Source organism: Dromaius novaehollandiae, chromosome W, assembly GCF_036370855.1.
Source record: "Dromaius novaehollandiae isolate bDroNov1 chromosome W, bDroNov1.hap1, whole genome shotgun sequence".
NCBI classification, from domain to species: domain Eukaryota; kingdom Metazoa; phylum Chordata; class Aves; order Casuariiformes; family Dromaiidae; genus Dromaius; species Dromaius novaehollandiae.
Window position 1 is genome coordinate 16,086,098 of NC_088130.1, and position 25,442 is coordinate 16,111,539.

At 42.4% G+C, this 25,442-nt stretch overlaps 1 protein-coding gene across 4 annotated transcripts in view; it reads left to right on the top strand.

Moving 5' to 3' along the window:
- The window catches only part of LOC135324445 (BDNF/NT-3 growth factors receptor), a 201,948-nt gene that overhangs the window by 148,153 nt on the left and 28,353 nt on the right, over positions 1-25,442 (top strand). For all 4 annotated transcript variants that reach the window (XM_064500814.1, XM_064500812.1, XM_064500813.1 and 1 more), the window contains 3 exons: positions 930-1,060; positions 7,362-7,534; positions 10,820-11,054. In XM_064500814.1, coding sequence (XP_064356884.1) covers positions 930-1,060; positions 7,362-7,534; positions 10,820-11,054 — 539 coding nt within the window. The remainder of the gene's footprint in view (positions 1-929; positions 1,061-7,361; positions 7,535-10,819; positions 11,055-25,442) is intronic.

Genomic DNA, 25,442 nt, shown 5'->3' on the forward strand with positions numbered 1-25,442 from the left:
AGATGCTGGCTGTTTTGTATAATTTCAGCAACACAAGCGATAAATCTGGTTCAGCTGGCCAGTTAAACTGACCTTGCAGCTGCTTTATGCAGCTAGAACATTGTCAGCTGATGGTGTATTTTACAAATTTGGTTCAGTATTTTAAAATATTAAATCTTCTAATGGAAGCTTGTACTGAAAGGGAAATGTAAAAAGAGACGAACAAAAATGCTGAAGGACTGTAATGTCTGTACCAATTGCTTCTAGGCAGCAATTCAGCTAAGGCTGTGTCCACTACCCTGACTAAAACCTTTGTCCATCTTTTATTTCTTTTACTTCAGAGCAATGCTGTAAATCATGTTTGTGAGAATGACGTTTTTGTCTTACAGTACTTGTAGTATACCACAGAGAGAGACAGCAGCAGTTTAAAACAACATAAGCATGTGATAAGAGTACCAGAGAGTAAGTTGGATTTAATTAAAAGAGGGCACATTTTATTTTCTTGGATTAGGTTAATTTTAAGACTTTATTCCTTCCAAACATTTTTGGCTTTGAATGAGAGTGTTCAGCTATTGTTAGAGAAAGAAAAATGGAAGCAATGTGAGAAAGGTTTGTTTTGTTTTCTGATTTTTTCCCTTCATGGTTTAAAAAAATCAGTGTTCACTGTTATGTACGCTCCACAGCACTCATCCAAGGATGATGATAAATAGCTTCTTCCCAGCTTCTTAATTCCGTGTTTTCTTATACAGCAAATGCACTACACTCCAAATGTACATATGTTAACATATTCTTTTTGGACGAAGCACCAATAGGTGACGTGTGCGCGTCGGATCTTTCCGTCATACAGCACTGGGCAGGCCATCCTGTCTCCCTGTGGCCGCCAGCACGGACCTCTTCCCGTCATGGCCTTGCCGTTCGCTTCTGACCTCCGTTTTGTGTTCTGTTCGCAGTCGTTCAGCACATCAAGCGCCACAATATCGTTCTTAAAAGAGAACTGGGAGAAGGAGCCTTTGGGAAAGTCTTTCTGGCTGAATGCTATAACCTCTGTCCCGAGCAGGACAAGATCTTGGTGGCAGTGAAGGTAAAAGAGTCTAGGGTTTCCATTATTAATTCATGGTTGCAACTAATGCTGTTTTATTTGTAAATGATCATGTTTGCCTAGTCCGTAGCCCCGTGTAACTCCTCTGATATATGTGGAAAGGTTCACAAGGCTAATGGAGTGTTAAGAGAACATGATACTTGATCTTGCTGAGGATTATAAAATGAGAGCTGAATTTCGTAAGGAAAAGAGGGAAACTGACAGTGTCACAAAGGGACAAAATCTTTTACCGCCTAGCTAAAATACGATGAGTGAAAAATAACATCTAAGTCATCAAAAATACATGTGACTTATATTTGTGTGTCTAAAAACTAATCTATAACCAGCTAAATGAAGAGGTTATATATATATAATTGTTAGTCAAAAAAAGGCCTGTTTTGCTGTGATCTATACAATTCTTTTAGGCAACCACTGATTGAAACTGTGTATAATTGTCATTAATGTGGTTGCTAGGAATTTTATAACAAACTTATAGATAATATTGTTATGTTCTGTTAAATACTGCCTGTATGGAAATCCAAAAATCATGACATTTCAGAACCGGAGGAGCAATTCTTGATTATCAAGCTCCTTTCAACCATCCCAAAATACAGTCATAGGAGGAGGAAACTAAGGAAACTAAGGAAACTAAACAGCCATAACCTTGGAGCTGCCAGTATCCAGAAAAATTCTCACATCTCTGAGAAAAAGAATGGATTTGTTTGGCATCACAGGAGGGCAAGACTACATTGAGATGTTACCAGGCAGTAAGAAGATTTACATCGTAATTTCAGAGCTTGCACACCAGACTTGCTTCGCCATGCCAACCCATTTTGTCCCCCAAAATGGAACTGCTGAGGTCGGTTGTCATCCTCAGCTGTGGAGGTTCGCTAAAGAATAGTATCAGTGAAACCACACTCTGCTAAGAGTTTGCTAGGTCTCCCTGACAACTGTCTCCTATCTCCATCTGTGTTCTGCTGAAAGCTGAACAAGGTGTTCAGCATTTAAAGTATCTCATTAAAGGCAGTGGAAATATATATTTTAGAATTTGGATTGTGCTTAGGAATCAGAAAATAATCCTATCTGATCGTTCACAATTAGGCAACCTTGTGTATGTTTTGAATGAAACCGTACAGTAAAAGAATCCCAGATCATCTTTTTGAAATTGTAAACAAGAAAGAGAGTTTTGGATCTGGCAGTGAGAGAACATGAAAGGAAGCTGGATTAGTTGAATGATTTCTTGCTCCATCAAAAATAGCAGTTTTTGGAAGGTTTGCCAAGGTTACAAGCTTGTTGATACTTAGAGTTGTTCAGTCATGTTGTCTGGTGGGAAAAAATGGAGCCCTGAAGGATATATCATAGACAGGAGAAGGCAAGAGATAGGAGATGACAAAACTAGAACTGAATGAATTTTCTATTTTATTTTGGTGAGGCTAGAGTGAAAATTTCCTGTCCTCTATCACTTCAGGTAACTGCTTGAGAGCAAAATAAAAGCCTTTCCATTCACTTGCTTCCTTTGAAAGTCCTGACCAAATGGAGCCTAGCACTTCAGCTGCTGTTAAATGCTATATCTGCACACTCTCTCTGTTCTTTCTCGCTGTAATTCACAATAAATAGCATTCAGTGTTTAAAGGCAGAGATGTCTCCGTGGGTTTAGATGACAAATCTATCAGTTTTCTGGACCAGTATTATTATTAGAGTCCTTAATGTGTCTTGCAGGTAACTGTTGAAGGACAAGTAAGAAGACATATCCTTATGGACAGGCTATGCTCCTTTCAGGTGCCTTGCATCAGCTCTTGAAGAGCTGACTCTGGTCCCTGTCAAAGAGTGATTTTTTGGCTAAGTAGACCATTGGACTGATCCCTGTACAGCCAAGTGGTTAGTCATCTGACACTTCCCAGCTTTTCTCTTTTACCGCAGTATGAACTGTAGCTCGTAGGTATGCTCCAGTTAAATTTGAGGGCAGTACTCTCACTGACAGAGGATGGGACTTCACAGGCATGCTGAAAGCCAGTCAGAGGACTGTGTCCTGATCCCTCCGTTGGGCACAGGGGTTGGCCCAGCAAAGACCTGAAGATTTTTGGTCCTAGAGGAGCAGTCCAGCTGAGGGCAGGTTCTCACAATGAACAGCATATGATTTAGAGAGCTTCACCCCTCTGAGCGAAACCAAAATAAGAATGCCCCTATGAAAGGGCTCCAGTGAGCCCATCAGCAATATACATTTGGTGACAAGTAAGGCAGTATTAGAAGGATTTAGGCAGCAAGGAAGCCAAGAGAGCTGGCCTGGGGGAAGCATCTTCTCACCTATGTGAGATTCGTCAGAACTTCCTTTCATTCGCTGGCTGTGCCCTTCCATGTTTGCCTGCCGGTTGCTGGGCAACTGTTGCAGCATTGTGCAAGCATGCTAAAAACCCTGTTACTGAACCTCACAGAAGCAAGTTAATCTGCCTCTAAATGCGTCCTTTTCCTTTTTAGTTGTCAAATATCCTAAATATTGATGTTTCTGTTGCAAATTATTTAGGAGCTAAAACCTGGAAAGAGATAAAATCAAACTTAGCATAAACAACCCCAAATTTTGCACTTTTGCTCTTTGGAAGAGGAGGACAGTCTTCTTGGATGGCTCAGTTTAAATTAGTTTTGACCACCAGGCTTTTCTGAGGATCACTGGGTATACAGAAACTCTTTCTGTGGGTCAAAATCTGCTTAAGTGAAGGTTAAGTGGTCCGTGGGCATTATACTCTTCCTGGGTGAATTTTCAATGAAATCATTATACCATTTCCTGCAGGCAGTTTTAGAGAAAGAAGGTGGATGAAGGGATGAAGGGATAGTCATCATTTCCTTGGAGGCCATTTTGCCGTGCTGCACTGAGTTCTTCAGCCTTGGATCAGTACTATTTCCTCATGGGCTTGGTTCCCTCCATGTATTCTTGCATTCATTTAACCTTACTGGAGTTGGAGGTGAGGAAGATCTGCAAGGCAAAGGTTAGCAGCTGCCTCTTGCTCTCCTGGGGGTGGCAGAGGAGTGATTTGCTCCAGGCTGCTCTGGGGTTGTGCTCACGTAGGAGTGCTGCCTGCATTAGGTGAAGAACATTTCCATGACACCTGCAGAGGAAAACTAAAGGTTTCCAACACTTAGATGTTCTTAGTTCAGATAAGGATCAAAACCAAACTTCATTTCTGTAATAAATAGACTGCTTAGCTGTCGTAAGGTGATGGGGAGCAGTTTAAGGATTTCGCAGTGAAAGTCTGAAACAGTGTAAAGGTAAGGTATCCTGAGAATTTCATTACCAAGACACTGATGTTGGTGGGAGCCAGATCCCACTGCTGTTGCTCTGATGTACTCACAGGTGCAGCTCTACAGCGTAGTGGTGGATTGAGGAGCTACAGGTTCTGTGCTCCCTACGGAGCAGAGGTCTGCAGAGACCAGTTTCTCAGTGGTTACCTGGGCAAAGCCCTGGTGAAGGAGAACAAGTGTGGGCCGGTAGTTTTACCTATTACAAGACTGAACTTAGCAGATGTGGAGCTTCTGTAACAGCCAGAGCATCCCTCTGTTGCCCAAAGGAGGATGTCCCTCTTCCTTAGCTGCTGGCCAAGAAGCCCAGGTGGCTGGGAAGTACATCAGGTTGTATCTCAGCTCCTACTCAGGCAAAAATCCCATCAGCTGGTGAGAGCGCTTTGTATGCAGAGCTTTGGCTTACTTGTCAGTAATGATAATAATAATGAATATGCCTTTGTCTCTGTCTTGTGCTCTTATGGTTTTATTTTGGTTTTATTTTCCCCTTGCACTGAGAACAAGCTAAATGCGTTACTCAGTGTCATTCCTATGTAAATTCTATGTGCTTATTAATTTTTGCTCTTTCCAGTCTCCTCCTTGTCTGACTGTGTCAGCTCTCTTTCATGCATTGCATCTGTTCTGTGCTGCCCGAAATAATGAAAAGGGGGCTTGGCAGTGTTGGGCAACAGAAATTCCACTCACCCCTTGGTAGTAGGAACCCTGTCTGGGTTCTCCTAGGTTTTAGACCTTTTTGCATTTTGCTCTTTGACAGAAAATGTGTAATTGCCATGGCAACTGCTCTGTCATATGATAATTTTGCTGTTTCTGAGAGATAAAAAGCGCTTTCTCAAATATACAATATGCCATCTTCACAGGGCAAAGCTGTCAGCATTTTTACCGTCTTTCCAGGGAAAGAGCGTGTCGGAAAGAGTATAGGCCTATGCTTCTCCATGTTGATTATTTTTTCTCCAGGTTGCTATTATTTAAAAATGTTTTTTTATAAATTGGTTTTCTAGTTCTGTTACTGAGAAGAATTACAGTCAAATTACTTTATACATGAAACCACCAGAGGAAACTCAAGTGACAGCAGAATTGTTCCTGGTGATTCCATTACCTAATGTAGATTGGACTGTGGGTCAGTGGCTGTATCATGTTAAAGCATCATCCCATAGCTGTGAAGGGGTGGTAGAGGTGTTCCAATTTAGCCCTCACCCAGTTTGGATGTGGCTGCATGGAGACCAGAGGCGGGGAGCTGATCTGGCATCCACTTCAGCTCTGTATGCTCATATGCAATAGCTTTAGAAGCAGCCAAAATCCTTATTGCATCATTATTTGTAAAACTTGTGGAAGAAGGGCGCTGGGCCAGAAAACACACAAGGTTCATGAATGTGTCCCTCAGGGAAGGGGTGTTTTTGGCGTGACAGATTTCTATTGCCTCTGGAATCTGTAGAGCCTACAATCCACCGGGAAAAAAATCCTCGACGTGGTAGGTGGTTGTTCAGTCTGCCCTGCTCCTTGTCCCCCCATCTGGACCTTATTAAGGTAGCTGTTCATTTTTGGAGACCTATGGTTGCACTTTCATAAGTAAAGCAAGTGCTTTCCCTAAAAGTCATCTTTTAGTCCCTCACTCACACATGCACACATATAATACTAGAAAAGTGGACAGAGTTGTTTCTGTTCAGGAAAAACCTTGGGCAAACATTTTGGGTATTTTGTTACAGCCAAAAAAATGGGCTTTATTGGTGGAACCATTGTGCACTATCAGCTTGTTCTGTGTCTCTTCTCTTAGGCATTGCTGGTCCCATGCTCACCATAGGAATTCAGGATAGAAAATAAAGTGACTAGATGACCAGGAAGAAATGTTTTTGGTTAAAGCAAAGCCCCTGCTTTTGTGTCTCATTTTCTTTCACACTGAGTTGAGCTGTAGTTAGAGTACAGAGCCCAGCCTTCAGTTTCTGTGAGTAATAATTTGTGAGGACAGGTAATCTGCTATCACTCTCTTACTGTTTTAAAAATATTATTTGAATTAATATAGTGTAAGCTCTGTACTTTATGAAAGTAGAGCATAGCAGTAGTATATTGTTAATTATTATTATTCCTTACTTAATTGGTGTCAGCTTTTGCTGTTCTGGTGCCTGAAAGAATTTCTTGCTCACGAAGCACAGCTCTTATGGAGAGATCTAAAACTGCCTTTGTGTGGTGGTTTAACTAGCGTCATTTCATTAAACAATGTTTAAGCCTCCCATTTGACCCAGTGTTGATATATTTCCCATAAGTGAAAATATGCAAGATTTTAAAGCTGTGTAAATTTGAAAAAAAACCCTACCCCCCCCCCCCGAATTCTGTTCTGCATCTACTTCCTCTGCGTTCATCAATTTAGGATTGATCCTCCAGTAACTTATAGATATGCTTTATCTTAGGCATGTGAGTAATTTCACTGAATTCCAAAAAACTCTCTGGCTGTGGTCTCAGGTTGTAATTTCTGGTCCAGGGATGAACCCTTGTATAGACCTGCCTTATGCATAGCACACTATAGGTGCCCACATCAGCAACAACTTTAATAATATATAACAAATGCACCTACATTCCTGCTAACTGTTTTAAGCAAACAAAGCTTTACTTTAAAGAACTTAAAACAGAGGTGAATACCAACAGGATACCGGGGTTTTGCCTGAGTTAAATGCTAAAAGGATATGGACCATCTGTGTCCTAGTATGTTCTTTGGATAAGGTTAGTTTCTTTGTTCTGTTTGGAAAACACTTGGCACAGTAAGGTCCTGAGTATTCATGCATCCTCTTGCAATAAAAATAGTTTTATGGGATCACATGTGGCAGGGGAACAAAAATCGTACCACCACTATTTAATTGCACTTAAACATCACATCTGCATTTCTAAAACAGTTATTAAGAATGTACTTTCTCCATCCTTTTCACAGTAGAGTATCCTTATTTCACCCTTACAGTGCTTTCCCCCATGTTCGTTACCTTCTGCAAACATCTCCTCTTCCTTACATCTCCCTTTCCTCTGCCAGACGCTGAAGGATGCCAGTGACAATGCTCGGAAGGACTTCCACCGTGAGGCAGAGCTGCTGACGAACCTGCAGCATGAACACATCGTCAAGTTCTACGGTGTCTGCGTCGAGGGCGATCCGCTCATCATGGTCTTTGAGTATATGAAGCATGGAGATCTGAACAAATTCCTCAGGTAAATCGGCCAGTGTGCACTGTGCTGAAGAGGCAGAAGTGGGCAGAGGAGGAGGGCGTTGCTGGTACTTAATGCCAAATTACTTACCACTAGTGAAAAACACAGGCACCTAGGAATGAAAATCTGTACAACACACTGCTGGTACATCTCAGATACTGTGATATGGGGCTTATTGTTTCCTTACCTATTTGGAAGGACCACTAAGTTAATCCTTGTGCCTTCAACAACAGGAATAGTGTTTTCAGTATATTTCAGTACATTCTGAAATGTTTGGTTATAAGCCTTGCAGTAGGAATCGCTCCCTTGCCTCCTTTCTGCTAGCACTTGGGAAGATCCCACTCAACACCTATCTCTATCTGTAGGTGTCTAAAAGCTTTTGAAAATCTAACCCCCTTTCTCTTCCCTCCTCTCAGTGTTTTGGAAAGAGTACCATAAATCTGCGGCAAGAAAACTGTGAGCCTTGGAAACTTCAATACAATGGAAAGTGCTACACCATGGGGGCTGGATTGGAGCTTTATTTTCTACAGCTATTCAGCAATGCCCATCCAAAATTGAAATTTGGTAGTGAAGCAATCATAAATAAATAGGTGATACCTAAGGTTCACAGTAATAGGTAACTTACGAACCAGCAAGTTATGTCTAGTGGCTTTGTGTATGTGCCATTTACAGTAGTCTGCACTCGTTGACATACAAATAAGCAGTTAAGAGACAGCTTTTGCTCCTACATAAAAAACGCTTGCATAATGGACTGTTCTTTCAAGGTCTTCCATGTTGTTTCATCAAAGGGTATCACAAAGGCATTTCAGTGTACTGAGATCCCCTCTGCCTAAGGATAACTAGAGGCACCTCCATTTTGGAAAGATATGTGTAATGCATGCCACTGACAAAGCTGTAAAACAATCAAACTAATGTCCCTTTAAATGGGTTCAGATTTTGTGTCTCAGTGAAATTGCTAGTGACTGGTAGTGTCACCATTTAGGAGTTTCTGATAGCTTTTGTGAAATGAGTTTGCTGTCCTTCTAATCCCCAGTGAACGAACAGCCACATCATAAAAGCAAATGACATCAACTAGCCTCCTCCTCTACTGGCAGGGTTGGCAGGGAGACCACGGGCTGAGCCGGGCATTGAGAGCCAGCGCTGCCTTTCCCAGACTGATTGTCTCTCTGGCAGAGGGCTTAAGTGTATTGTCAGGGCAATGCTGAGGCATTTGCATTCGCCTGCTTGGACCTCTGCTGTGGATGCGAAGAGGAGTGTGCTTTCCAAAGATGCCAGTCGAGTGCTTTTTCAGAGCACCGACCTCCCATTAGAGCAAACTAGATTTGCAGCTGATTCAGTGTCATCATGAGAAATACTTGTTCGTTGATTCTTTGCGATTAGCCTTTTCTTACCTTTTAACTCTGATTTTGAATTGCTGTGGAGAAAGGTAGTTTAGCAGACCGTATATTGCCTATGTTAAGTTTTCTCTTTTTTTAATTATTAATCAGCCCTTGTCTTTAGAACATAAAACGATTATGCTGGGACAAGCTGTTTAACCTAAGCTCCAATTTGTCATTCCTCTCACATTTGCCGCAGCTTGTGCTGCAGACCAGAGGTTAGTTGTAAGCAGGCTGCAAAAGCCTGTATTTCTTACCCTGCAGCGCCACCAAAGGCTGCCAGGGAAAAACGTGTCTGAAATTTAACCCAAAGGAGCCTTTGCTGTGTGCAGCCAAGGGCTGTTTCAGATGTAGGACAACAGGCCCAAAATTGCGCCGGCCCTGCGCTTGGCGGCTAGTGGAGACTGATGTGGATCCAAAGGGAACTCTGTTGGTGGCTACTGACAGTGAGGAGCTCCTCTTTTGCAGCTGGCACCAAGAAGGCAAGCAAGATGGATGGAGTGTTAAAAATCATCCAAAAGTTTCATTTGATACGGAGTCCTTCTCCTCAAGGAAGCTAGTGAGAGACGAGGAGCTCTAATTTAATAGATTCAGAGCTTCACATCTGAGAATGGTCATTAAAAAAATCAGTGCAATGAAGAGGTACAGGGCTTTTCATTAGGAATTTGCCTCTGAGTCTTGGTTGGGGATTTCACATCCTCCCTCCTTTCCTCCCCACCACTGTCAGCTGAATGGCTGCTTGTACCCCATGGCAGAACAACTGCAGTTAACTTCTTTGCCTGGTACCAGACGCAGTCCCAGTAATGCTGCAAACCCTCCTTCGTTTCTCTCTCACATCTGTCACTTTGCTCATGAAGTTCTTCCCCTGGGGCAATTTTAATATCATATTTCTAATAGGTAGTGTCAGGTTTGATCTCACAGATTTTGATTAATTTGCAACTCTTTTACAAACTCCTGTGCCCTTCCCCCAGGGATAGATGAAGGCCATACCTCACCTTTATTGTATCTGTATCTTCAAAGTACCAGGATGTGCCATAGGCATACCAGAGCAAGCACTGTTAGGATAGGTGAAGCACAAGAGTTGTAGAGCTTTACTGGGGTTTCCAAATGCAAAAGTGCTTTCTTTGCCCCAGCAGGTATAGGAGTTTCTCATGAGTCAGTTGATCAGTGTATCTTAGGAGCTTGCTCAATCATGAAAAAAACCCTATTTCTGAAGTTGTTTAGTTGTTCCGACTAGAGTGTGTTTTGTGTCCTCTTGCCACTGTTGATAAATCCTGGGTGGAGCAGAACTTGCTTTCCCTGGTGAAATCAGCAAAATGTTTTCCTATTCTGTACGTATGATAGGAAATTGAAAGTATAAACCTAAAATTGCTGCCTTTTTTTCTCAGATTGCATCTGAGAAGGAAGTTGGTTCTTTCTTCTTGAAGAAAAGAGAGAAATGCTCAATGACTCTCCCTGTGGAAATGGAGGGGAAGCTGGTCATTTGGATATGGGAAGAGTGGTGCTATGCATTCCACTTCATGGCACAGTATCACTCTTAGAGAGGTTTCCATCAAGTACCAATTGGCTACATTTGCCAGTCTTTCCCCAGAAAAGATTGCTGGAGCAGAGCAGGAGAAAGGCAGTGGTTTAGGACTGAGCGGTATTGTTATAAACCTATCTGCTTTATATCCATGAACAATATATTGCCCGTTATTTAATGCTCTTCAAACCACCTGCCTTTCTCACCATGGAAGAAAACAGTAGAGGAAAAAAGCTAAGAGACAATTTCTCCCGTTTCACCAGTGAATTTGCAGTCCTTTTTGTCATTACACTTGAGCAAGTCACTTGTGTGGTTTTAGGCCCACACATGCCTTTCAGCTCTTTGGCTTACACGTGGCCTATCACTTCATCAGCTTGTATTTTGTTGCAGGGCACATGGACCAGATGCAGTACTGATGGCAGAAGGCAACCGTCCTGCTGAGCTGACCCAATCCCAGATGCTCCACATTGCCCAGCAGATTGCTGCTGGTATGGTTTACCTGGCATCACAGCACTTTGTGCATCGGGATCTTGCTACCCGGAATTGCCTGGTTGGTGAGAACCTGCTGGTGAAGATCGGGGATTTTGGGATGTCTAGAGATGTGTACAGCACAGACTACTATAGGGTAAGTGAACCGCTATAATCAGTAATAACTGAGGTCTTATTCAGTCATCTCACCACATTGATCTGACTGATACTCCTTTTATACTGGGCTATCTGTCAGGTGACTTAGAGGGCAGCACATGGAGAAGCTGGTTTTGAGTTACAATTTTTTCGTAAATTGGGAGAGAATTAATAAGATTGGCATGTCCTGTTGTTTATATATATTTTTTTTATCTAATAATAAATCATAGAAAGGTCTTTTCCTCTGGTCAAAAATTCGGCACATTTGCTTGGCCTTAGTGAGGAAGAAGCGGTTAAAAAGGAAAAGTGGATGATCACATTTGGCCTAACACTCAGGAGTTACTAAAATGTGATCTTATACATTTCTAAGACAAATGGAAATTGTAACTTTTGCAAATTGTATGTATAAGTGATGGACAGCAGCACTGAACCAAACAGCTATTTTACTTAGGGAGGCACTAAGGCAGAACTGGTTATATGTTCAGTACTTTAAAAGTTGACAGCAAGTATTTCCTGCCTTCAGCCAGTTCTTTAGTCTTAACTGTTTATGGTCGAACAGTTGTTGTATCACCCTGGGGAGGGCTGTAACTCAGTGGTGGGTAAGGGTAGCCGATGGTACATGTTCATAGCCTGGCCCAGGCCTTTTTCCCTGAGCACAGTTGCCATAAAACAATCTGTGAAGTTCGTCAAAGGCTTCTAGAATCGCTGGGATAAGCATGAGTGTGTTCACTGATACTGCTGTTGATGTTGGCTTTGTACTACGTGGCAAGTCATGCACTTGACAGCATTTGTGTTCATTACATGTGTAACTTCAAGAGTGGAGGTGGACTATGAGGCTTTTGTGAAAGGCAATCCATGGCCAAGCTATAGTTTATAAATGCTAGAGCTGTCCCCTGTAACATGAGCCACTCAGCAGCATTAAGCACATTATCTGTACCTGCCTCCCACATTGCTTGCTGCCAGTGAATTCCTTGTAGGTAAAACAAATGCCTCTTCCTTACCCACCTTAATAGGGCTGCTGTGTCCATAAAAAGGACAGTGTCACTTCTGCACCAGTGTTTGTGGGATGTCTGAAAAGAGATTGCCATTATGTCTGGCTGAGGCTGGACAGGGCAGAGGAAGCTAGGCACAAGAGTTATTGTAGAGCATTGTTTCTCTTAATGGCTGAGAAGTAGCAGTTTCCTTTGTTCTTTGTCTTTTTGATCAAGCAAACATAATATTTAGTAAACATACAAACCAGATTCATCTTATATTCTGTTATGTTGGAAATTTGGCACTTCAAACTCTCTGATCAACATAAAACAGGTGTGACTTCATTTCAGTACTTGGAAAAATATACAAAGTAGTAGTCACTGGCTATATTTGTGTTTGAGAGGATACCAGTGAGCACCAAGGGTCAAGGTTTCTTGACTTTGCAAGTGTGAGCACTACTTGTTGGGACTGGAGACATATATCTGTTCTGTATTTCAGTAGGGCTGGATTTATTTACCATGTTTATCATTCCGCCTAAGAATGAGTGTTCATGCTTAATAGTGAATGTTTGCAAAGGCCTTGACAATCAAAGGCATTTTGGAATGATGAACGCCTTGCTTTGTACTTATTTTTTGAATAAAATGAGTGACTCCTTGCTACAGAAAAATGAAATCCAAAAAGGGTGGAAGCTAGCTAATCCTATGGGCTTTCTGTGGAAAACTGAGACCTGGCACAAGCATGTGGTACTGTACTGACTCTGGTGTTCTCATCTGCGCATGTTCTTCTTGGTTTAATGCTCAAGTCTTGCACATGAGCAAAGCAAAAACCAATGAAGTGGGAGTTTAGAACAGGGCCAAGGTTTTGTCCTGCCTGGGCTGTGACCTGGAGAAAGCAGGCATCCACCAGAGGAAATTCTGGGTAACTTGGTGGGGTTCTTGGGTGCCTCTCAAAACCCCTCATTCAACTGATACACTGAATTTCTCATGTGTCCTCTCTGACTCCCTCCCATCAATGTTTATTCCTGTTCCCACATCCATCATTGCCTTTCTTCTTCTCTTCATCTTTGTCATGTTGTCCCTTCTCATTCAGAGGCCAAAGGAGGATGAGTGGGGTCCAGGGAGTAAGAAAGGAGGAGAGATATGGAGAAGGAAAGGGACAGTGTGAATAGTGTGGAGGGTGCAATAATGGATGTGAGAGAGGGAATGAATAAGGTAGGAAGGGAAAGTGGAGAGAAGTGTTAGTGAAAGAGATGTGGATAAAGGGTGAAATAGGCAGACAAGGGTCAAAGGGGGTGAATGACGGTGCAAAGCAGCATGTCTCCTTCCAAGCTGATGGTGAGATGAGGTAGCTTGCAGTATGATGCATGGATTTGAAACTTAAATTTGGTCAGTCACTTGTTCCGCACAGTGATAAAACCAGGAAAGACCATTTTTCCAGCAGGCTCCAGCAGGCTTTTAGCTGATGCAGCTGGGACAGAGCCACAGCCTGCCTTGCAGCCATCCTCCACACTGATAAAAGCTGGGAGCTGCAGTCAACCCTGTGAGATTTTGGCCTGCCCTCCTTGGGCCATATGTGGGCTAGTCAGAAGCTGGTCATGAAACAGGCAATGACTTGCCAGCCGGTTGCCTGGAGAATTATGTTCATGGCAGGCCTGAGTAATGAAACTGTCAGTGACAACACTGGATGGCTCTGACCTACCATAGCTAATTGTTTAGAGCAGGGTAAGTCTTTTTAAGTGTTCAGGCTTAATCACATACATGGAAGCAATGCTTCCCCAAACTTGACAGCTTTATCTCATGTTCATCGCAAGGATTTATACAGCTCCAAAATGGTCTGCAATAAATGGTGTGGTAGTTGTGTTTATTAATGCACTGGAACCAGTTTCCTGAGATACTACTGCCCTGTCAGGATGTTTGATTTGCCCAAGATGATTACTTGTAGTTTGCTTCTGTAAAATAAGGATGATCCCCAGTCCTTATTCACTGTTAGATTGTTAATGACATTCTGCATTGAATCAGCTCAGTTGTTACGAGATGCTTCAGGGAAGAGTGGGAGAGAAATAACCTTTGGGTTGGGAATATATGTGATGCGTGGCCCTGGTTGCACAAGCTTTCCGGTCTTTCTTCCCTTCTTTTTTTCCTTTCTTCTTCATTAGGCAGGAATCTCGGGGGATGGGGAAAACCTGGTATACATGCTAACGTTTAATGAAACAGCAGTGGTTTTCAAAAGTCAGACCAGATGAGCCTGAGGACATGAAGAAATTGCACTGGCTTTTCTTACCCAGCGCTGCCGTCCAGCCCGGGCCAATCTAAAAGAACTGGCAAGTAATTAGTTTGTTCCGTGTGCCAAGCAGCTCTGCTGACACTCTGCACCGCAGTCCTTGTAGAGCAGTGGATCTTTTCACATAGTTATTTACTTGAAGAGCTTAGATTTCGAGTTCATTAGGGGCTTTTCTTTTTTTGACGTCTGTTTGAACTCAAGAGTTAGGGGTTTCCCATCTGACGCCCAAATAATGTGACTCATCTGCAGCATTCAGTGGCTTGAAGTATTGACATTGAAGCATGGAAACAACTACTTTGCTAATATTTGTTTCTGCACTCAAAGGTACTATTTCAGACCCTTTCCAGGCTTACAGTTCAAGTTTGCAAGTGCTTGCTCAGTATCTGCCCTTAAAATACTTTTCTGTGTTTCTTTATCATAAGCAAAAAGCTAAAAAAAATAAAAGGAAGGTCAGCTCACCCAAGTACTCAGAAAAACTTAACAGGGATATGCTTTAAATATACAGCCTGGTCAGACAGCTGCAGACTTGAGCCAAGATTTTGGATGAAATTGTGATCTCACTGGAGTAAGCAAGAGCTTTGCCATTAACTTCATTAGGACCAGAATTCACCATTCCACTTTTTTTTATTTCTGTCCAGTGCAACATAGAGGCTCTGTTTCTGATTTCAATTTATGGAGCTAAGTTGTGTAATCTCTATTTAGCTATTGTATAACTTACTTGCCTTTATGCAACAGTGCAAGGAACAGTGGAGGAAATAAGGACTCTTTGCGTCTGCTTGTACAAACCACGCGTGGATCTATCCGAAGCCTGGGGCTATTAAGTGGGTTTCTATCTTCCTTTAGGGCCAGCTTGCCCTAAAAGGATGGAGAGGTTTAGAAATTATGTCGCAAATTTGTTTCCTCCACTTGATGGGGTGGAAGGACCCCAGGGGATGTGGTTCTGTCCAGTGACCTGGTTTCTCTTTATATCTCCTGCCTATCTTGCACCATGTTTGTCGTTCTTCTGCTATTCAAACAGAGCAAAGGACGTAGGATTGGATGAGGTTACATAGGTTACTGAGCCTGAGCCTTCCACTAGTGCAGGAAGCCATGTGTTAGGTGTTAAGTGCAGGAAGACCCACATGAACCTCAGGCCTCCCACAAGCCATGTAGAAAACCCCAACGCCCATTAACACTTTCAGCCCCTTCTATACAAAACACCAAAAGCCATAAAAACTACGGTCTGCCATAGGAAAAGAGGAGAAATATAAGGCGTCACCCTTAGACTTCTACAAAAGAACATATGTTTGGCGAAAATACGTGAGAGCTCCCAGGAAGCCAGTCCCATCACATCTCATGCAACAGGAGGTGACAACAGTCCCTGTCAGTGTGTTTCAGTGAGAATTACTTTCTGATCTGGCAAGCAGCGAGTGCACACAGCCAGCTGCACCAACCTGTCATTACTGGGGTTTCCCGATGCCCCTTGGAGCGCATCTGGCCCAACATCCTACTTTTGGCAGTTGCTTATCGTCAGTGTCTCAGGGAACTGTGGGGACAGAACTTAATCCAGAGCCAAATTATACAGCAAGAGGCAAAAAAAAAAAAAAAAAAAAAAAGCAGATGATGGACAGAAGCCCTCAAGAAGGAATTTAATTGAATAAATGAGTATGGTGCCACCAACAAAACACTGATATGCTTTTTTCAGATGTCTCTCAGGTGTACCACAAAATTGGATAGCAGAAGTCTGAAGCTTGAATTTCTAATTCCTGGATTACTCCTGCCCTGGCGTAAAGCCCCTTCCATTAATTTACCAAGGTGGATGTAGCAAATAACTAGCGTCCTGCTGCTAAGGCATTGCCTGCAAGGCTGCCGCAACCTCACTCTCCTTGTGATTGGAGACTTTCTTTCTAATCTGTAGCCGAAATTAACTCCTGACCAGTTCACACCCACTTGATCACTTTATCCTCCAACAAAAAACTTTCTTCTCCCTTCCTAGTGTTTACATCTCAAATGTATTTAGAAAGAGTAATCCTTTCCCCTCCAGACTCCGTTTCAGAGGGTTAAACAAGCCTATCAGGAGAAAAGGTTCTCCATTTTTCTTCCCATCCTAGCAACCTTCTCCACACGTCTTTCAGTTCAAATGTCTCTTTCTGGTACAGAAACCATTAGAGCTGTGAACAGGATTTTCCGAATGTGATTTTGCCCATTCCTGGATCAGAGAGTACTTCCCTGCCTCTAATGAAAACATGCTCCGTAAGACATCCGACCCTCACAGTAGCCTGTGTCATATTGGCACATCATCGCCGTGTTGTCAAAGAGCGTCCTGGGCCACTCTCGTCTGCTGCTGCTTCCAATGAAGAGCGACCCCCGTATTGGAGGTTTTTTCAGTCCTTAAATGAATGACTTGCAGTTCCTACTAGCACATTTTGTACCTCTAGTGGTTGTGAAAGACCATTGTCTCTTTTATTTCTAGCTTCTTTTGTTTGTTTTTTTTTTAATTAAAATTCAGGTCTTGTCTAATTTCGTGGCAAGTGAAGGACTAAAGAAACAGAGTCATGGGACTAAAAAGTAAAGAGCTGAGGGAGTGAGGAAGGTTTGTAAACAAGTTTCCTAGGTTTTCGTGGGTTTTTTTTTTCTTGATCTATTTAAATAAGTATTTTGGAAGAGGATATCTTTTTGAGATATACAGTTCCCATGCACTTTCAGTTAAGATGTGAGAAGTTATTATGCTTTTGAGCCTCCCAGAAAGACTTCCAGAAAAATTAGGGATTACAGAATTTGATATTCCGAGCCAATTCTAAAAATACCCAGCTTTCTGATCTTTTTTCTACATAATAAGAGCAAAAACCCTTTCCAGAAACCACTTTGACCCTGGAAGTATTACAGTTCTCGGGAAGCAGGCCAGATTCTGATCTCCACTATTAGTCAGTAAATCCGGAGTAGCAGCTCTGAAGACAGTGCAATAATGTTGGTATTAGAGTAGTGAAATGGCAAAAAGCATCTGGTCCACTAAGCACAGTTCTTCCTTCATGTATGAGCCTAATACCTAATATTATACAGTGCTGTATTTCTGGCAACGGCATAATACATGTTTTCTGGTGACTCTATATATGAAACGTTTGCTAAAAGATAATGCTAGTAAAATAATCACCAAAGAGTGATCTCACTAAAGCTATTTCCAGTACCAAGTGCCTATTTGCAAAGAGAATTAGTGCATGACAGCAAGGGACTAAAAAGAGAGAAGCCTGGTTTATCGTTACTTGGGCTGTAGCTAGCCAGGCAAGCACCGCAGCACAAATGTTTACAGCGAGGAACATGCGTCTGTCTGTTCAGAAAGGGCAAAAGCAGCAAACACCTGCAGGTCTCAGCTGTCACTACAGGGCCGAGTACCTGTGTGGGAGAGTCTGGTGGAGGCTGTGCTCAAGAAAACAAGAAGGAGTTGCTGAGAAGTCAGGCAGCTTGTCAAGGCATCCTCGTAGGTGTGTGTATTGAATTGTCACAGTTCGAAGGCTTTTTATTAGCTGCTATTTTTGCATCCCTTGCTCAAAGGAAACTATCTGCTTCCCTACATGGACTTTGCGGCTCTCCTCCTTCGTCAGAGGCTCACTGCATCATGTGCGGTGATGGGGAGGACGGCGGGTGCCAGCAGCCCTGGCGTACGTGTGCAGATGATTTCATGCAACTGGAAACATTACCGGAAATAACAGGCTGGCTCCGTAGATGCAAGGCTGAAGTAGCTCCCTTGAAATCAGTGTGCTTACTGCGCGCTTACAGCGACGTAAGCACGAGCAGAATTAAGTCTAATGATTTTAGAGGGCTTTTATGAGCTTCCTAAGGGCCACTACTGTGTCAGCGGTTAGAAACTCGTATACACCAGAACAGAGCATTATCCTGGTGCTGAAGGATTAGCAACATGGCCTGATGCCTGTTACTGCTAGTGCATGCCAGAGTACATTTTGTTGTGTGCAGGAAACATGCTCTTTCCCCAGCTAATCCCTGATTCTTAGTGTTTTCTCTTGGATCCCAGTTTCCTGACCTGCTCAACACTACACAGAGAGCCCAAATTCAGCTTTGGCTCAAGCAAGTATAGTTCCATCATTTTTTAATGTGGCTAAAGATGCAGTCACTTCTCAAGCGGAGTTTTCTCATCATCTTCGCACCAGGGTCAGTGGTCTTGCTTATAGTTCTGTTTCCATCTGTTTTCACTGACACAGCTCTTAAGAGGAGAGTCCAAGAAAGTTTTCCATATTACTCCTAGGAAGAGAAGCATCAGATGTCCAGCATCTGTAGTGGGCTGCATTTAACAGTGACTTATTACTGAACTCTGTCTTGCAGGGTTAACAGGACAGTAATACAAAAAATTAGATCTTCAACTGGGAGGTTGCAACATACTTTGTTTTGCCACATTTTAAGTCCCTTTTCGCATGAAACATGTGCAAGTGTGAAACCAGCTGAGTGCTCCTGGAGCACACTGTGCTTCAGTCTATGAAGTCAGAGTGGGGAGAGGCAGGCAGGGAAAATCTAATGACTAGGGTGAAAAACAGAAGCTGATTAAAAAGGGCAGAGAAGATCAAGAGCATAGTGGACTTGTTTCTGTGACTTGATTATCCAGTGAATTTGGGTGTCTACTTAGTCCTTTGGGACCCCCCCACACACACTAGATTTACAGCAGCGTGGTTCTCATGTAGGATATCAAGAGATCGGCACTGAAAACTAGTTTGTTTCGAGGAAAGAAGTTCAGCCAGGAAGCAGCACCCAGAAAAGGTGCCAGGAAATGCAGACATTCCTGTTGACCCACACTATAGCTGAAAGGTCTGAATATATTCCAATCAACAGCTTAATCCAAATGTTTGGGTTTTTCCAAAGGGAAGTTTTCCCACTGCTTTCTTCTGTTAAAATCTTTGATAATTTACTATTTTTTGGCCCCACTTTCATTATAAAACAGATACTACAGTTTTTCAGTTGGATGGAAATTCCTTTATGACGACCTCGGGTTTTTTTGAAGCATTTTAATGCTGTGGATATCAGGAGGGTTAATCCTAGTGTATGGAGTAGGTGAGAGCCTTAGTTTCCATGTGTGTGCCTGCAGAATACCGGGAAGTTTACAGAGTCAGCATCACCTGCAGCTGACACAAGCTTTTCTGTTGAGGGGTTCTTAGCACAGATGTTCATTAATTTAAAAAGCCCTTTAAAAATTATATATACAAAACTGAACCAGTCTTAAAAATAACCACACATATGGATATAAATTGCAGGAAAGCAATGATTCACATACTGAAATTAGTTGTACGAACCAAAATTTGGAGAGTTTTGCAGCACTCTAATCTCAAAGTCAGCTCATTGCGTGTAAGTAGCAGCCCAGCCCTGCAGAGCCTTCTCTGCAGGTGCTGAAATGCCTTGACTGCCATTTAACTGCTCAGCACGTAGCAGGGCCATTTTCTCAATCCCAACCTTGTTCATAATGTTGCTGGATCAGACTTTGAATATGGGCGGCAGCTTCTTCCTTTGACTTCACTAGAGCCCATGTTTTATCCGGGACGTTAGGAAGTGAGTTTACAGGCCACATTTTCTACAGACAGGGAGGGCACAGAACAGCAACAGAAATGATGAAGTGATTTCTGTAGTTCTGCTTCCTGGGCCAAGTCTTTGTGCAAACCAGTAATGTCATTTTGCAGGTGCAGGGAGGAACCATGTGTAAATATCTAGAAAGAGAGATGCTGTACTGTAGTGCCACAGCTCTTCGTTTTTGGCAGGAAATCTGCAAAGTAAATGACAGAACTCCAAGGGTTAGTAGCTGAAGCTGTTGACTTTGTGCTGTGATGCACACAGTGTGAAGAAAAGAAGATGTGGGAACAAAATGAGAAGATCTCCGGGAGCACTGTGAGTGCAGCCGGGAACCGAAGCAGCAGTGCCCAGCGGCTGCAGAGCACTGGTGCACCTTGTGGGGCCGCACCGCTGCCCCCAGGGACGGTGGGGGCTGCAAAGAAAGGCCACCCAGCGGGAGCAGGAGCCAAGGGAGGTCTCTTTTGAGGACTGGTCACTGAATCAGCTCCCTGCAGAGTCTTTGCAGGCTTCCAGCTGGAGGGTTTTCTTATGCAAATATCCTTTCTCCTTGCAATAAGGAAACTAGTTGCTAGGCAGTTTTCTGAAACATGCATTTTTTTCCTTGGTCTGAACGGCAATGGACAGTGTTTTTGCTCACAGGACTCAGGAAGCGTGGAAAGGAACAGAGATGATTAGACCGAAGTACTGCCTATAGCGGGACGGATAGAGAAGACAAGGGCACAGCGTCAGCTAGCGCTGGAGTGGAGCCTGCAAATCTGCCTTGTAGACTGGGGCATGTGTAGAAAAGAGCTTGTGGTATGGTGAGTGGAGGCAGGGAGGAAAGGAAGCAGGGTGCTGTTCTTCTAGCCACATGTGTGTTCACTGCTTTCGGGGTCCGTCGGCTGCCCGAAGGAGCACAGGCGCTGATCAGGTGTGGGCATGGGCTGGGCAGTTTGCACATGCCCAGCCCGATAGGGAGGAGAAGAGCAGTCATTAGCAGGGACTTAGGCCAACCTGAGCCAGTTGGCCTCAATGCCAGAGAGCGATTCCGAAATGGTTTAGATTGCTTATACAGTTGTAACCCATATGCCTGTGTGAAGCCTTTTCTATATTAGACATCCTGAACAGTACTGAAATTCGTGACGAGTTGTCAGGACTTGTCTCTGAGCTTGCCAAATTCTGAGGACCCCAGAAGTGAGATAATTCAGCATCTTGCAGGCTCAGGAACTTGGCACTTAGACTTCAGAGATAAGTTGGCCTTGCATTAATCTAGTCTTATATAAAATGGAGCAGAAACTTCACCTACGAATTGCTGAGTCAAGCTATTAGCTATGGCATAACTTCTAGAGAGAGATGAAGGCCTGATTTAAGGAGAATGAGGGAAGATGCATCTGATCTAAAGGATAAATAAAAAATGTAGAAAAGCTTATGGTGACTCAAATGCTTCTGTCTCCATCAGGCAGGTAAACAAATCTGCAGAAAAAAGCCACATGAGTGGGAAGTAACATCCTTTTTTCTAATGCAGAGAAATGCTTTCAAGAAACATATATAGCTTCATACCCTTGAGTTTACTTTTAGACGTTTGCCCCTTAATAGCATCCTTTGCAAAGCTGCTGTCCACCCCTTGAGAATTTGAAGAGTCTGCATTAAATGTGATTCACAGTCAGTTCATACTCATCTTCTCCACTTAATCTCATCCTGGGCTTGATATTGATATCAGCAGTGATGTCGTGTGCCTTTGGTTTGGGAGAAGTGTCAGACCCATTGAAATGTTCAGATAGAGAGGTACTGACCCTGAGAGGTGATGCAAATGAAGTTTTGAAAACTGTTTCCCTACTTAATCTTGCATCTTTGCATTGTTCTCTGGTGAGACATTAAAGTTATCTTTTCCATTTTCAAGCAGTTCCCCCAAGTGTATTTATGTTGGTCAAAAGTTTAACATGCTGAGTAGATTAATCTTAGTTTAAAGCCTTTGGAAGCATAACTCTGGTCAAGTTACATTTACTCTCTTTGCTGAGCAATGTAGTTAGCTTTTAAATTGTATGTTAACTCTTGATTTGACCTGGAATCATCATGTTTTTAATTTTCTGTGGCATTTTTTTTCTTTGTGATAATTTTGAGGAAAAGACGGAGGGTCGTTTTGTTCATGCAGCTACATTCCCATATGGATCATGTGACCAGGAACACTGCAAAATTGGTTGAAACTGATCCAAATGAGTAGCAAACCATATGAAATCAGAACTGGTTTTGAGATTAATTGTGTTTCTGAGGAGTTTACCTAAAGGACCTGTTCAGAGTTGAGTCAGGAGGAACAGTAGTGTGGTGGGCCCCATTTACAGAGGCAACTAACGATGGTCAACAAGAATTTTTAGGCATCTGTATCCTTGCCGATAGACATGGGACAAAACCATGTTCAGCACCATTACAGAAAAACATGTGCTGCCAATTTTTTTCACTCCAGGAGTGCTACAACATGGCTAGCTCTAATTATTAAAAGAAATTAATTGAATCACTTCCCCATCCCCCAGCACATGAGAACGGCTTAAATTCTTATGCTTAAACAAACAAACAAATGCTGGATTCTGTCCCAGACCCTTTTTCTAAGGGCAGATTTGTTTGCGAATGAGAAATACATTGGAGCAAGATGTATATATTCAGGATAGTAAAGAGCTATTCATGCAAAAAAGTCATTACTTGCCCAGAAACAAATGGGTATAAACTGGCAAGAAGAAATTGAGAGTGCAAGCGAGAATTTTCCAAATATAAGAAGTAAGTCTGGAAGGGCCCTTCCAGCAGGAACAACAAAGAGCACGGAAAAGCTCAACTATTTTTAAGCTGGAGATGGATGCATTTCTGAAGGAACTTGGAGGGCAGTCAGTCACCTGTGATACCTGTGATAGCATGGCCCATTAAACCCTACTTCAGCCCTGTGTTCTTTCTGTGTTGCTGTGTTCAAGCTTTTTCTCACAACTGTGAGGGCGAGAAGTGTACATTTTTAAACAAATGTCATTTAAAATGTTCACGTAATCATATGCTTAGGAGCTGGGGCTTTAAGGAAAAGCAATAGTGCAAGGCTTTTGGTTATAGAGTGAAAGATTGTAAATCTACAAAAATAATGAGTCTCTGTAATAAAGGAGTACATACTGAAAATGAAATACATAAAAAGCCATTTGGAGATAAAGAAACCCTGAGACTGAGATACTTTAAACCATAAAATACTGACTATTTTTGTCTTTTACTATTGAAAATGAATATGATCTAAGCAGTTAACCCATACAGTTTTTGCAGAAAACAGAAAGACTGTCACATATATTCGCAGACCGAATGCTTGTCCAGCTTCCAGATCAATGGGGAAACTAGAATTGAAATCATTGGGCACAGGTTTTCAACCTTTATCTTTATTAATTACTAATTTTAATGGCATTATGTCTGCCTTCACTTGTGTGTTCATAGCTATTTCTAAAGGACATCACATCAGCCTGTGATCCAGTCCTCGCATGGCAAGTCCTACACACGCATGCAGAGGCATGGGAATTACATAATTTTGTTATCACTTTGACTAACTGCAAGCATTTTCTTGGGAGGCCACGCCATGAGGTAAACAAGTGTTTTACTGGATATGTAGGTTTATTTATTTTTTTATTTTCAGTTGATATATAAAATTTGATGGAGTCTGGTCCTCCCTCAGGAGATCTTTTTATAATGACATTTGATCCTTTCCAAGGTGTGTGTGAGAGAGGAATCCTTCAATTTATTTTTATGATCTGCTAGATTATATCCCTAGAAACTGGGATTTAACAGGGTACCCAGAAAGAGAGGAACTTTATCAGGGTGAAGAAATCACTCTCATTTGCTTTTTCTTTTGGTGATAGAATTTTAGGAAGATAAGGAACTGTTCATTAAAAACGTTGCCAGATATTCTTTGATAACACATCAATCTTGCGATTGTTTCACTGCCAGCATAAATATACAGCAAAAAAAAAAAAAAAAAAAAAAAAAGCCAACATGAATGACAGACATGATGGTTACAAATCATTTGCCCTAATGTTTTTGTCATCTACCTTTCTCGTACTGCCTCAGCCCAATTCCACAGAATAAAAACACAATGTTATCTTGAGAATGTAGATTCTTTGCAAATTAATTTAGGAGATGCCTGTCACCAACAAATCGTTTCAAGAGGCCAATTGATATAGGCTGGGATTTTTGCAAGTTACTGCTTTGCATACAGTCCTTTCGCAGCTGATTATGCTGCCAATGTTATTTTCTGACGGTGAGATTTAGTGCAGCATAGCTGGCTGGCAGTATACTTTCAGGAGATTTTTCTTGCTTGTGAGCTGAGCGAAGGGCAGGGTCCTGCATTTTTGGCAGGCTGTCATATACATGAGCTGTTTGTTTTTTGGATTCAACAAGTAGAGTTTTAAATCATCTTTAGCAAAACAAGACACAGAGAAAAAGATCAGAATAGAGTTGAATATTTCATGTCATAATTTTGGCAGCAGCAATTGAAAGCACCAATGTAAAACGGAATTTTGCAGTTTTCAGTCGAATGACTTTTCCATGCTCTTTGAATGTCTTCACTTATTTTACAACTGGCCTTGCATGCCGTATCAGCTTTTTTTAGAGAAAAGAACCTAGCATTGAATAATTCTGCGGAAAAAGCATATTGATGTTAAAATAAAGCCTAATGCCAATACACAGTGGGTGGAATTCATCCGTCTGCAGAAAGCCAACACATACTACTTGAATCTACAAAATAAAGCTTGTATGTTGTTTAAGTACAGGCCTCATATTGCCCTTTCCTGCAGAGGGGAATTCTGTTGCAAAAGATCGAAAGATCCCTCTTATAAACTCCTACCTGTTTGCATAGACACACACAGTTGTGATTTCTTACATCAGTCAGGCTTAGAGAACATACAGTTTTGAACAACAAATGTTTCCATGGCAGTTTGGAGACAGACTACGTGGTGGTTTTGGAGCTGAGCCAGCTTGTATATGCCTCTGTGTTATGCAATATGAACCCTCTTGCTTTCTGTCCTAATCATCTTTAGCTGGTAGAATAAAACACAAAATGGAAAAGGAGGAAAGTGAAGGCTGTGCAGCAGATAAAGCTGTATTACATGCAGTGAGAAGCCCTTCAAACACAGCTTTAAGCATAGCTAAAATTACAGAAAGTAGGAAATACAAAGGAGTTCTACAGAGAGGCTTGCGCCGCGCTGTATAACCTGGGACTGGAGGTGCGTGTGCTCTGCAGGCGCTGGTGGCACGAGCTCGGCGCAGACTGCAAAGCTGCGCAGAAGCAGGGCGAATGGTCCCTTTCTGGGGCGTACGCCTCCGCGCCTGTGCTGCTCGCAAAGCCCAAGCTAGCTGATCGGAACGTAGCTCCCGCTGGCTCGTGCTCCGTCGTGTCACTAGGGGTATGGAAACCAGTGTTATGTTAATGGACACACTTAATCAGAAAAAAGATATAAATAGTGCTTCTTTCCTGATTATTCCGTTTAATCTGGCAGTGGTTTGCAGCAGTTTTTATGGATCTTTTGGAAAGATAAAAAGCAGCAAAACTAGAAAAGGAAAAAGGAATAGATCTGATCTGTGTAGCCTTCAGGTTACATAAAGT